Source organism: Cydia amplana, chromosome 14 (assembly GCF_948474715.1).
Source record: "Cydia amplana chromosome 14, ilCydAmpl1.1, whole genome shotgun sequence".
NCBI lineage: Eukaryota > Metazoa > Arthropoda > Insecta > Lepidoptera > Tortricidae > Cydia > Cydia amplana.
The window spans coordinates 6365450-6380599 of record NC_086082.1 but is presented as its reverse complement, the minus strand read 5'-3'; the positions used below and the strand labels follow the sequence as shown (position 1 = coordinate 6380599).

The 15150-nt window shown below is 38.1% G+C and overlaps 1 protein-coding gene across 1 annotated transcript in view; it reads left to right on the top strand.

The window, feature by feature from the left end:
* The window catches only part of LOC134654029 (runt-related transcription factor 1-like), a 50304-nt gene that overhangs the window by 24183 nt on the left and 10971 nt on the right, over positions 1-15150 (top strand). Inside the window, exon 4 of the mRNA XM_063509418.1 lies at positions 5633-5830. Coding sequence (XP_063365488.1) covers positions 5633-5830 — 198 coding nt within the window. The remainder of the gene's footprint in view (positions 1-5632; positions 5831-15150) is intronic.

Below are 15150 nucleotides of genomic sequence, written 5' to 3'. Positions count from 1 at the left end.
ATTGCGGCTCATTTTTTATTTAGCGGACGGGACTCTTATCTTAAGTCTCCTCCTGCTTTATGATGGTATAAAGCTGATTTTTAATCTGACGCACCCACCCGGAGAATAATGTGTTTTCTTTTCACTGGCATAATTATTTCTTTTTATAAATTTAGCGCAAGTATTTTTGTGTTTTTGCTGTAAATGCAGTTGTTTAGCTAGAAGTTGATAATTAACACTTTTAACTTAAAACAATATGACTGTGTACTTACCCAGGTACTTATCAACAATTCCAACGACATAGTCATTGCATAATATATTATGCTTTATGTTGCATAGTATTAATGCATTAGGTATACCTAATGCATAAATACTTATGATAATAATGAATAGTTAATATAAGGATTCACTGCAGGTTTTGGTTTTTTGACTAGCATTTGTATAAAAAAAATGGTTTAACCTCTTTTCAAATTCGTTTTCAAATGTAGGATTTTAATAGTAGTTTATGCAACAGTGATATAATAAGGGTTCTTAAAATTCAAGGGTCGAAGTTACAAAACGAGACGTAGTCGAGTTTTGTAAAAAAAGACCCTTGAATTTTAAGAACCAATTATGAGCTGTTGCATACATTACTTTTTCTATGACAGCTGCAGCAAAAAAAAAGAGTTATTATTAAAAAAAAAGAGTTATTATTTAAAAAAAATTGAGTTATTATTTAAAAAAAAAAGAGTTATTATTGTAAATGAAAACATACCTCTTTCAATCAAGATGATCGGAACTTGTATCTTTAAAAAAAATAAAGCAGTTGTATCAAGATGATCGGAACTTGTATCTTTAAAAAAAATAAAGCAGTTGTATTATACTCATAAGATGACTGCTAGCAGTCATCTTATGAGCCTATAGACAAATCATTCAAATGACATTGCTTTAGATATCACTGTCAGTCATTTAATTGACACATTTAAGTGCTGGAGTAGAAAAACAATGTTAACAATCATTCTATAATTAACAACGATGCGTTTAAAAATGAAACCACCCCTCTTAAAAGCTTATTAGTTCTACACGCGCTTGCTAGATGGCGCCACGCGTCCCATTATGTGCAAAATTCGCTCAAACAGAACTAAGCAATAACTGCAAGTTATTTATTCAGGCACAATATTTGTATGAGCTCGTGTAGGTACATTGTGGCGCCCCCTAGGGGATCAATATCAGCAGTTTATGAAGTATGTCGCACGTGCAAACTGCAATATGTTCTCGAGGGGGCAGACGAAAGCCTTTTTATGAATAACTCAGTGATTTATGTAGAAGGCGGCGAATGCCTTCATTTTTTCCCTTAACGTTCCCTTTGACATATATGGGATGGTAGAGCATATTATATTTGCTATCTAGATACATATGTAGTATGTGCTTCGCGTAAATATTGTAGCGCTCCGATGTCTTTATGTGTTTTCAATGGCATCTTATCTTAGGTACTTACTAATTCCTACCTACCCAATGCTAGATTAGGTAAAATAAGTTTCGCGATAACGGAAATATTGCAGCGTTGGACACTGTTCCTATAGTTGCCACCTTCAATTTTTATTGCAAGCAACAGAGGTGATAAATAAGGTTGACTGGTAGAGAATGCCTTATGGCATTAAGTCCGCCTTTTGTACTATAAGGTTTTTCTTTTGTGCAATAAAGATTAAATAAATAAATACGAGTAAATGGGCTGTCAACTAATATGTAATCAAATATTTGTATAATCCGTATAATGTGATTTTAATGTCGATGACCATAGGTAGGTACCTACATTGATGTAAGAAGGATGTAAACGATCTAATCGCTTGCAAACTATAGTTACCTACCGTAACAACACAAGTTTGAAAATATAAATTCTATGTGCATTATGTGATTCCTAAATAAATTTGCAATTCGTTCAAATACCTTTTTAGGTACCTAATGAATATCGTACCTATAGACTTGATGTACATAGCTACACCAAAACATTGAACATAAAGATACATATACCTACATATAAAAGAAACTAGATACAAACAAGAAGAGCCGACGAGACTGCCTCATTCCCCGCAACTCACGAAATTGCTTATTTTGGCGAAAATTGGAGCTGAAAAACAATTTCTTGGTCTCTCTTAAGTTCGCGTTCACTTTATGTGGGTTTTATGAAAATAAGTGGGAGGCCGCTCATTTCGGGTCGGAGGGGGGGTTGGGTGCGGCAGGAGGGGGGGGTGTTTATGTCGTTTTCATGGCCCGAAGGACCACGGCTGCTGGCATACAGCCAGACGTTGGGAATGTAACACCCTCCTTTGTTTTGAACGCTTTGCGGAATTTTTCGCGATTCGTTCAGACGTAATTAGGATTCGAATGTGTTCAACTGTCAGCTGATGTTGTAGTAATTAGTTATAGCAAGATTAGTAATTAACAGTATCAACTTGGTGCCACAGGGTATTTGCTTTTTTCTAGGCAGCAAAATAAATTGTGGGATCCGACGGCGCTTATTTAGGCTTATTTATTTAGGTAACCTTTCTCTATCCTTTTTCAACGCACTTAGAGCATCGTTTTCAGGCGAGATATAAGTCGTAAATGTACGATTGTGGCCAAAGCCAGCCAAGGGAAAAATGGTCGCATCGGGCGTTGAGGCAGACCGCGCGACCCGCACTCGCGGTATCTTGAGCCCGCACGAAAATTATGCTCTCATTTCATATCGTTACAGAGATGTGCTCCGTAAAATACACTGTTATTGAAAAAAAAAACACTTTCGGTTGTCAATATACCGATACCTACTGTCATAAAACTGCCAATTAAAAATCGTCCTTTGTCCGACAATGGGGCTTTGTTTCCGCAACTCGACGTCATAATTAAGAACCCTATTTTGCGTGTGGGTTGTCGGTTGTGGTAGATTAAAAAAAATACTGAAAGCGTTACAATTACAAAAAGGCAAATTAAATGGTCTGATGAAAATCAGTAGGTAGTACTGTCGCATTTGCTCCGACAATTCTCGTGTTACTAGGTTGCATTATTTTCCTCTCTCTCACCAATTATTATATCAAACGAAAGTGATACACTTAGCTATCTGTTACAAAGCGCTATAAAAGAGACGAATGTCGTTTAGACACGATTGTGGCCACACTCAGCAAACCGAGCTATGGGAGCGCGTTGGGACTTGGGGTCAGGGTAGACCACGCAACCCGCCGCCGCGCTCGCGGTATGTCTTGTGCCCGCAAATAATGTTATTATTTCGTATTATTACTTAAATGTGCTTTATTAGGTACTTATGGCGTAAAATGAAAAATGAAAAAAATAAAAAAAGTGTTCCTTTAATGAATATCGATCGGTAAATTTCAAATTATGTTAAATTAGGTATGTGAAGGGTGCAAGTCTTGCCGCTAACCATATTTTCTTATTGTTTAATCTATTAAAATATCGTAAGAGGCAATGGGCTTGAATATTTTTATCAACTTCTATGCAGATTAGGTATGTCACTGGTGGAGGCTAGTTTATCTATATTTTAGCAGTAGTTAAGGATGACTCACGTTAGAACGGGCCGGGTCCGGGCCGAGGCACCCGAAACTTTAATTTCTATGACAGGTGACTGGTGATCACGTGATGCTTTATAGAAAACGAAGGATCGGGACCCAGGCCGTTTTGCCGTAAATCATCCTTAAAACGTCCTTATTTATATGTCGCAGGGAAATGATCAAAACAGAGATTTGATCAAATCTCTAAGGGATATGATCAAATCACGCAGGATGTTAAAATGGCGAACCCATATCATCATTTCCCTAGAAAAATTCAGTCATTTGACCAAATCACTGACTCTGTTTAGTGAAAAGATAAAATCGGCCAATAAACGCGAAACGCTTTTTCATTTCACTAGATTTGTTTAGGAATTTGACAAAATCCCTAACCACGACAGTAAGTTGACGAAACGAACTTAAAAAGTCAACTTGTTTTATCATTTCGCTAAAAAAGTTTAGTGAAATGTTGTATTCTGTCTTGCTTTCGTCATTTCACTAAACTGTTCAGAGATTTAATCAAATCACCATATAGGTACTATCTTCCAGTTGAGACTTTATCATTTCACTAAACTTTTTTAGCGAAATGATAAAACTAGTTGACTTTTTGAGTTCGTTTCGTCAACTTACTGTCGTGGTTAGGGATTTTGTCAAATTCCTAAACAAATCTAGTGAAATGAAAAAGCGTTTCGCGTTTATTGGCCGATTTTGTCTTTTCACTAAACAGAGTCAGTGATTTGGTCAAATGACTGAATTTTTCTAGGGAAATGATGATATGGATTCGCCATTTTAACATCCTGCGTGATTTGATCATATCCCTTAGAGATTTGTTCAAATCTCTGTTTTGATCATTTCCCTGCGACATATATACATCGACAAACGACTTTAGACTGACAGATCATTTCCATAACAAATACGTATCAAGTTTCTAACCTGTTATTACAATTAGATATACCTCAACGACGACAAGTGAAACATTCCGCATGTTAGTTGGTTGCGTGGTTTGTCGCGCGGTTCAGTATAAGTAGGTACTCGTACTTTAGCACCGTTATTAGTGGCTTTAGCATTTGCACCGTAAAATGCAATAGTGTGTATCGGTTACCAATTGTCCTTTATTAAATAAATTATGTGTGTGTGTTTTAGCAGTAGTAATAAGTGAAACCGTCGTGCTTGCGGACTGGGGCCTGATCGTGGTTTTTGACACGCGGTGAAGATATTAATGAACAAACAGTGCATTACAGAAGTGGCACACTAAATAATAACAAAGATATTGTGGTATAAATATAGATACACAGATATGCCAGAGTGAAGCAAAATTATAAACGCTTCTAAATATTGGCTATAAAACGACTCTGCGTCTTATACGACCTATTGAGGTATAATCTTTCTATTTTACTTAAACACTCCCACAACCCTTCCCACAAGGGATCACGTAGCTGCGCGCAACCACGTCGCGGGATCATCTCGCCGGGGCTGTCGGCGGCTGATTTGTGGCACGGCCCGCGTGCCAGCACGACCTAGTCGATTGACACGACAAAACGTTTACTTTCCATTTTAAATCTGTAGTACATTTTTTATCCCATAGGGAGGTAGCACACGGCGACTTTTTGCAGCGATTCAGTAAGCAGCGAGTCTTTACGTGTGCATATGACATATGACCGGTGTCAGCATCGCGACTGTGTTGTGGCTGCATCGCTGCTGAATCGTTGTAAAAAGTCGTCTTGTGCTACCTCCCTTAGCCTTGCGTGGCCTTGCTAGATTGCAGTTCTAGTCGGATATAGAACTCATGTTTGAAGTTCCGCATGAGGTCGCTAAAATAAAAATGCGATAGAAACGTGAAATAACAACTAAACATTTTATAAGAACCATAATCAAGACGAATCTAATAACTACTTACACTTTCAAATCACATTAAAAGTACCGATGCATAATTATATATGGTGTATGCTAGGCTAGATTATTTGTCTTCTTGGGCTAACAGCTCTCGTAAATTTCCTAGCGATTTCATAATTTTCCCAAGGAGTGTAGGTACCTACACTAAACTGCGTCAAACAAAACTATGTCTTTGCATATGAGTTTTCAGCGTAGTTATGACGTAAATAGTTACCTACTGATTACTAATGGCAATATCTTTGCAGGTAAATCCTTCTCGCTGACAATAATGCTGGCCACGTCACCGCCACAAGTGGTGACGTATCAGAAAGCCATCAAGGTGACGGTGGACGGGCCGCGTGAGCCCCGCTCCAAGACCCGCCATCATGGCTTCCATCCCTTCCACTTCGGGCCGCGGTTCGCGCCGGACCCTCTGATGGGATCATTACCGTTCAAACTGTCAGGTAAATAGATTTATCTCTTTTACTTATTGATGATACTGATCATGACGCCATCACAACTCTGTATAGTTGTGCAGCATCCAACATCCAACAGATAGTGACGGACAAAGTGTCCAAATATATAGGAACACATCTTTATTTATTTCTATGGCTACAAAAGGTGTGTTACGATATATTTAGCCACATGTCACTCTATTAGATAGATGCTGATTGTACCGAGTTCCAAGACCCGCCATCTTGACTTATATGTATACCTATCCTCCGTTTTGGCCCGTGGTCCGCGGCAACAGAAAGCCATCATTTAGGACATTTAGGTAATTGCGTATGAGCAAAGTGCTTGGTTCTCACACTTCTCACATCAACGTTCAAAGAGAATTGACTGACATAAAAAGACAGTGCTTGTAAACAGCCACGATCTTAAGCCGTTAAGCCGTACCGTATCGGTAAAGTCAGACAACACACTTCAGAGACATAATATATCTTATTTCATCGCAGTAAGGTTTAATTTTAGTTACGATACACACATAGCTAGAGAGGTGCGAATAGGTGTGCAGCGTTGCAGGCGTTAGAGTCTTCGTGTAACGATATCTGGCGCGAAGTTAGTCACGGAGACGGCTCCCCGTTGCGTCGCTTTGGAAATTATACAAGTCATAAGCGACGAGCGATTTTTTTGTAAAAAATTGAAAAATTGAAGTTTTAAAAAAACTGTTTTAAAAATTGCTAGTGCCATGGAAGATTGGTTAGTCAAACAGTTGTATTATAAGAGCTTTTCGAAATATAAATATAGCAAGTTAATTTAAACATTCAGTTCATACAGTCTACAAGACAAAAATAAGATAAGATAGAGAGTAAAATTGTCGGGAGAAGAGGCTGAATATGGTTATAGCCTCGTAAGACCCAGGACCATTTTGGTGCTTTTGAATTTGGAACTTATTTCTATATGAGTCGAAAACTCGAATTTAATTTGTACTTGTACAGTATACCCGGGGACTAACGAAGTTAAGATATTCATGCAGCAAAACAGTAGTGTATTATGCAGCTCCCATTTTTCGTTTCGTATAACCGCGATGGAGGTTAAAAGGGTTGGGTTGGGTCATTGGGTTGTTATAAAAAGTCGGCATAGTTCACTATATGAGACTACTAACCAAATCGGTTTTGTAAGGGTAGTGATTGAGACTAAGCTGTCGGGCAAGACACCAGCTTTGATTGTCCTTTTGTGCATATGACAGCGGCCAGGAAAGTCGGATTTAAAGTTTAGAAGTCATTATTAAAAAGGCACGCGAGGAACGTTGGTGTTGTATGCATGGAGGTTGGTTGGGTCTTGAATATTTACTAGTTTCTGCCGCTAACGGATATTACTTAGACCGTCGCAATCGTAGGTCGAGGCAGGGTCGACGTTTCTATCCGGCAGATATTAAATTGTCACCGTGGACCTTTGTCAGTCCGCGGCGTCCGACGCCTCAAAAGGGATTTAATTTGCTCCAGAAGTTTTGCGAAACAATTAATTATCAATTTGGAACCCTTCTTTTGACACCAGACTGCCTCATTATTTATAGAGCTATTCCTATATAAATATATAGGGTTTGATTGAGGCTTTTTTGTGGTAGGATTTTTTCACCTAGATACTAGGTCTACCGAGTTATTAGGTAGATAATGAAGATATTACAAAAAAAGTTGTTTTCGATATTAAAGTAAAATCGTTAAATATTAACTAAGTTATGGCCGGTTACATTACTTGCCAGTTGGTTCCCTGCAAATTTTGGGAACACAGAAGACAAGTAAAAATGTAACACTCAATTTTTACGTAAGTAAGTACGTTTAAAGCTTACATCCGTATTGTTTTTTCCCTGTACTCTTCATGTTGATATCAAGAGAAGAGAAGGCTAAAACTACAGATTCGTCTACACGTATAGTTGCAAGCCGGAAATCCCTGGCAAATTAATCGGCGTAATAAGTGGCGACGCGCGTAGGGCGTCGCTAGGCACCTGGTTTTTCGCTTGCAAGCGGATTCTCGTATTACCTACCTACATTTAAGTAGCATTGGGTGTTAAATTTCAATAGGTAAGTGCCTATTGACATTGTGAAGCTTTCAGTACAAAGTACAGAGTCACAGTACAGTTTCAGTACATGAAAGCTTGTGTACGTACTCGATCACATGATTACCACAAAAAAGTTAAAAGTTTGTTTCTTACTACATGTATTTATACTTGCAAATTAAATACCTACCTACATCCACAGTACCTGATGCCCTCTAGAGCCGCGTATTAAAACTTAAACCCCCTGAGAGATGATGGAAACCTTATTAATCTTAATTATTAACAGTATCAACCCTATTAAAATCCATCTACACAAGTTTCTGAAATCATTACAATTCCATTTATCTATTGTTTCCCCAATCTTTCTCAAACGAAATATCCACCTGTCCATAAGCATTGGTCTTAAGCTGTCCACACAAGCCATAGTCAAACTACCGTTGCCTTTGTATTGCGCAGAGGCGAGGCAAACCTCGTTACGTTGGGTGTCAAAGGGCCCTAACCTAATTACACACCTCGCGCTCCTGCCCCAAGATCCTGCCGGAATTAATGCATGCTAATATACTTTAGCTTTTAAGCTGGACGTATATTGAGTTTGGAATAAGTTTTGCTTCGAAGGGTTTCGGCGAAGCGATAATTATGTTTGGAAGTTGGAAAGAAGTAAATGAGTGGCTTACTTCACGAGATACGTAGCGTAATGTGTTGTTTGGAAAAGTTTCTCAAACCTACAAAATACGCTTATAAGTGTGATAAGATGGCATTGTTTCAATAATTTATTTGTGATATAGCTTTACTTTTACTTTACACTTAATATTCACGTATTACATTTAGTTAAACCCTGTTCATTTGTAGTTAAAATAGTTTAACTTTACCTACACCCAGTTGATCATTTGAAAACGCGTCACTTGGCGTGAATGTACCTACCTATGTGGCTGATAACTCGTACATTTCCTCAAAAATAAATAAACATAAATTATTAACTAATCAGGATTGCTAAAATAATTGGTCCATTCGGAACGATAAGCACTTCTTTGCCCTAATCGGACTTAGTGTTATTAAATTAGTAATTAATTACTATCACTGACCTATTTTATGTAACTATAAATTGATTTTAATCAGATAGATACGTAGATAGATAAAGCGTTTATTTGATTGCTGCAAATACACACAATTTTGAAAATATACAGGCAGACAGAAGATTACACAATTAACAAAATACACAATCGATTAAGACAAAATACAAAATCTTACAAATACATATTAGAGACATATACAGGTTGCTTCCTGTAACAGGAGCAATAAATTAAACTAAAGGCTGTATTCCTCAAACTGACCAACATTTGCTCAGCGACTTTTAGAAATTATGAATCCCTTAGACTTCCTCTTTTTCATACAAAATAAATATTGCCTTCAATGTATGCTGACATCAGTGTGTTTGACGTTGCTTGTCACGCTTTAAACATAACAAAATTTGCAATACATTGCGTCTTAGAATAAACTTTAAAGTGTAATAAAAATCAAAACATGAGTTATTTTCAAAAGTTGCTGAACAAATGTTGGTCAGTTTGAGGAGTACAACCTACAGTTTAATTTATTGCTCCTGTTACAGGAAGCATCCTGTATAACAATGACAGGAATAGTGGTAACACTTGCAGTGGTTACACTGTGTGCATTGCAGCAACATCAAAAGGATGCCGACTCAGCTATACGCTTCACTCTTTCGAGCAAGGCACTGATATTCTGCCGGAACCCAGATCACGTGGTGAGTGTAAAAGTGTGGATGGAGTGATAGTTTAAAATCAGGTCACATTCAAATCATTATAACTCCATAACTTAATATTCCATAGCGTACGTATATCTGTAAACATCTTCCAACTACCAACAAACAAGCTACAAGTAGCTCCCTCCGAGTCTTCTTTCAACGCTCTCATTCGCTTTGTTCCTCAGAAACAATTTAGCCCACTTCAATATGTAAATTCCCAAGCACCGTTTCTGCCCTCTTAACTGTAGTAACCCCGTAATTATAAACAGGTCGTATGTGCTGTACCATCGCCTACACCTTGAACTGTCAACTCGTCAACCTTATTGCAATGATATAAAGTCCACCAATGGTCAATAAAGAGTGTTGGTGTTAGTGTTGTGCCGCTCACTTACGCCATTTGAGCGTGGGGCGGTATTGAAGCACCAATAACCCCGCGAAATCATGATAAATTATCCACATTCGCGCGGCAACTTCAACATGGAAAGGTGTGGATGAGGCATCATAATTGCTTTGCTAATTGACGAACACTTCAATGAAATGGTTAAAGAAAATTCCTTGTGATACAATTAATTCATTCTGTATCACCCAAAAGCAGATTTGCTGAAAACACGTTGCCTATAATTTACGCTAGATTTTTCCAGTGTCTCATAACTAAAGATGTTTTTAATACTTTATTAGGATAGTCTTAGAGGGTGAAGGATAAATTATAAATATATAAAGGTGTCTGTCAAATAACTATAAGTACCTAAATTAACAAACGCTGTTTAACTCGTCTGAAGTAAGACTAACTTTTGCAGACAAACTGGCTAGAAAAAGTGTTATGTCGAAAATTGATCTTCATGAACTTGACATACCTAATCATGACCATTATCCTGGATCAGTACCTATCAAGCTAGCCTCAAGAAGACAAAACTTAAACAATTAGTCGAAATAATAAACCCAGCTGAATTACAGCACCTGTCACCTCAAAATTACCTTAATTACCAATTTATACCCGAATTAATGCACGTCACTCAGTACGCCGCGGTACGTTTCTTCACGCGGCCGTATGAGCACCACTTTAAGTCGCAGCTCGCATTATTAATGAGGGAGCCTTAGAGAAAATTAAATATAGCATTAGGCCCGGAAGCCCCGGATCGTGGGGAGGGGGGAAGAAAGGTTAGGGGGTTAACCCTTCCGCCGCCCGCTCGCGACAATGCGGGTGCATAATTACGCATTTGTAAATTTTAAATGTCCCACCCACCTCATACAGCCTTTTGTATGGCGTGATTCGAGCTTTTACTGCGCATTCAAATAAATTCGAGATGATGACGCGGGCCCCATTAACTCGTAATGCGCGTAATTTTCATAAGTCTATATGCACATGTATGTGTGTGTAAAGGTGTGTAGTAATCCATTAATCCTTTCAGAAACATAAGTTGTCGTTGATTTATTGTATGAACGCATGGTAATCCGTTTTAAAGTTATTGTATGTCATATGGATTTTCAATTCATACGGGTTATTTCGAGTTTTAGGTATTCGATCTATTTCTAATATGATACTGATCTGTCAGTGTCAAAAGTGACATTTATTCAACCAAAAACGTTACTTTTGACACCGACAAAACTTGAATGACCTATTTGTTATTCAAAAAATACGTATGTATTGTATACGGCATTTGCATCATGCCGTAGTTCGTAGCCCGTTACAGTACCTATACTCAGCCCCCGTAGACAACATGCCAATCGTTAACGCTGCGTAGCGAACGAAACGCAACTGTCGCTGTCACACTCATATGGAAGAGTGATAGAGAGACACAAAGCGATTCGATGGTGAAGCGCAAGCGATTGTCACCTTGGGTAGGCCGCCTGTACGCAGGCACAGAATAAATAATAATACTAAGTACAGAAGACTCACTCTGTAACAAAACGCGTCTGTTACGATCAGCACAGATATGGCCGCTAGGTGGCGACAGCGCCACGCGCGGCTTATGGCTTTCCCCAAAATTGGGCCGGAACGGATGTACTTACTTTTAGCTACCTGTAGCAAAGCTACGAAATCGCGGAGTGAGCCACGCCTGACGCAGGTAACGAAAATAGTCCGTAGCTATACCTACATACTCGTATGTACATAGAGTGGCTTGACGGCATTAATTACAGCTTCAGCGAATATTTTTTTATGATAAGCGTAGCGTAATGCAGAAAACAGTGCAATCAATTTCTCCCCATAAAAGTCGCGTTTTATAAAGTTCAGTGCATGAAGTATATGGATTTACGGTTGGATTAAGTTAACTCGTTTTACAGTCAAGCGAAATTGCACAAAATGAATGAACCCTCCCATAAACATCACACTATTTCATTAGACGTTTATAAATGCATCTGGAGACGCAAACTCTTTACTTAACGAGGATTAGCATTTTAGATACCATTCAGATAACGAAGACGGTGAAAGTGAAAGACAAAAGCTTATAAAAATAAACAACCATAATTAAGCAAAATATCAAGTCAACCTTCAGTCTCCCTTGTTCAAAACCAAAGGTTAATTAAGCAAAACAAAAAGGGGTTAAACAAAATCAATAGACACAAATTCATTAAGCGCTAAGTAGATTGAAATCCAACATGGCTGCCAAAGATGGCGGCGGGCGGGTTAAGGCGCGTTGACAAAGCGTAGTCGTTAGTTCGCGAGCCCTCTTATTAACCTTATGATGTACGGGGGAAATCCGTCTTGTTAACCCATGCTGTGACGTAGCCGGCACTGACGCTGAACAAATCACTGTGTTGTGATTGGTGAGCGTTGTAAGCATGCTAGAACGTTTTCCTTTATGTCAAGAAAGAATTGGATCATGCAATATATGGTAATCCAAAACCAGTACTATTTATTCTCTTGGCCACTACAGCTGGCGGCCTAGCCAAGGTGACGATCGCTTGCACTTCGCCATCGAATCGTTTTGTGTCTCCCTATCACTCTTCCATATTAGCGCGACAGTGACAGTTGCGTTTCGTTCGCTACGTTAGCAGGCTTTTTATGATAATATCTTTTATTTGTTTTGCAACATTCGTCATGTGTTGACAGTAGAAGTAAAGCCTGTCTTCAGATACTGGTCTGTATTTCAGGTACTGCAGGTACGTAACATTTGAGGTAGTTTTGGCCTGTCTAAATTCGGCAAATGAGCTTAGCATAAAATTTGGAATAATAAATAAAGCAAAGTTTGAGTTGTAGCTTTGGTATTTGAGGCGAGGTAAACAAGTAGTTATTCGAGTCTGAACTTTAAGGGGACGGTATATGACGTTTTCGATTTAGAGCTCACTTTGTGCAATCAATTTGTTCAAGAAATGTTTAATAACTGCATTAAATTATACGTAAATTTGTTCACGAAGAAGCCGTGTACCGGCTCTTCACGGCATAATATTTTTTATTTGCTGTAATTCTCTACAAATCGACACTAAAAGTATCCAAAAATCAAAATATGGAGTTCCGTTTGAGCAACACGCATTACAGTTTTGCCTTTAACAGTAATTGAGTTGTTGTGTGATTTTGAAAGCTAGATAACTAAACTAGCAAATTATTATCTACTTATATTTTTACTCACAAATACAACACAGAAATTCAATCCCAAATGTAAACTTTCGTACAATTTCCATACATTGACGACATCACTCAAAATTCTTCTTCGAGTCAGATGGCCGCTGGCCTTGGATCGAAGCAGACGTGTACTTCGTCGTAGCTCGTTTTTGACATTATTTAGACATTTCATCATATACGCATACGAAAATGTATACCAGTAGATAAATTGTATTTCAAAAAATAGGGTAAATAAATTTATTTAAAATTTGATTTGTTGTTATTTACAGGTCGTAACGATCGAAAACAGCAGTAAACTATCCTAAAACAATACGATTACAATTGAATTTAAGTAACTTGTTCCTTCAAAACCCGCTTAAAATGAAAAAAGTTTAAAGACTCGTTTTACTGATTGGGATTGATTTTCATTATGCTGGTATCAATTTTGCGTCATTAAAAAAAAGTATATGACTTCTGTATGTCAATGACATTTGATGTCAATTGTAATCTTGTATTTACGTTAGAGAATATTATATATTCATTTAAATATTACTTACCTATTAATACGAAGCGTAATTCGTTTAATACCTGAAAGTCTTAGTGTCTACACCTACTTTGTTGCCGTTCGTTCCGTCTATATGTGTGCGATTACGTGCTGTTCTCAATAATCAAGAAACAAGCCATAATCTTCAAGAATAAAATAACAGCAAGACCAGCATTTAGTACTAACTAGTTTTTGCGGATTTGGAGACAAGAGATGAAGCTTACAGGCTAATACCGCTGCGGTCTGGTTATTGTTATGTGTATATATCGAGTATTATATAAATTTACTATAAAATAACAATGTTTTATTTCAATGACATTATGTGCGTAGGTATGTATGTTTCGATGATTATAAGAATTTTGTCCACACAATAATTGTGCAAAGCAGAGACTGCATCATGCTTTCTTTACGGTATAAGCGGTATGGTACCGTTATTATTTATCAATACCGGTTCGTTTTGAAGGTAAAACTATACCGGTTGAAATACAAAGTACGGTACCGGTATAAAATTACAGCAGGGACAACCATTTTTATAGGTGTACAGTCAGCTGCAGAGAAAAGGTACGACCAGATAGATAATTGTATGCAGGGGTGGTACCTTTTCTCTGCAGCTAGCTGTACCTAAACCATCATTGACCGAGCGTTGGCGAAGGTCTCCGTTTCAACTTGGGCAAAAATGCTTTCGTATGTCCGAATTCTTCTCCTTTGCATATCACATTTCTCAACTGATTCTCGTGAAAATTTGGTAGTCCGATATAATTATTCGGTTTCTTTTTTTTTTGAACAATATAAAATAGGCAGAAATTGTCATAAAGGACTTAAGCGCCAGTAGGGTCTGTGACACTTAAGACCACTGCGATTATTAGGTACTTACTGGCCCCTATTTCACCACGACCACGGTGACAGGTGCGACAGTTGTCGACATCACTGTTGCTGACGTCACAGGCCTCCATAGGCTACGGTAACCGCTTACCATCGGACGGGCGAATTGCTTGTTTGCCACCAACATTTTAATAAATAAATAAACTCCATTATATTGCCACTAAAAAATTCTTATTTTGCGAAGCTAATGACAATTGTCACAAGAAACACGGCCACTGTATCGAAATTGCGACACAGAACTCATTTCCTGTCAAGACTTACCGAAAATTCTTTGAAAAATCTTGTGACAATTGTCACAAGATTTTTTCGCGAGAGAAATGTCTGTTTTATCCGATATAATAAAGTTTTTTTTTAATAATAGGTACAATGACGGTGGCAAACACGAATACGGCCCGCCCGATGGTAAGCGGTAACTGTATTATTAAATTGTACAACGGGACTTAATCGCGTATCTAAGTTTTAAGATTTACCTCCGACGTTTCGAGGACGGCGTTGTCCCCGTGGTCTCGGAGAAGACTGGCTTAAGTTGACATCAGCATCTTCTAACCGCGCGAGTTTTTC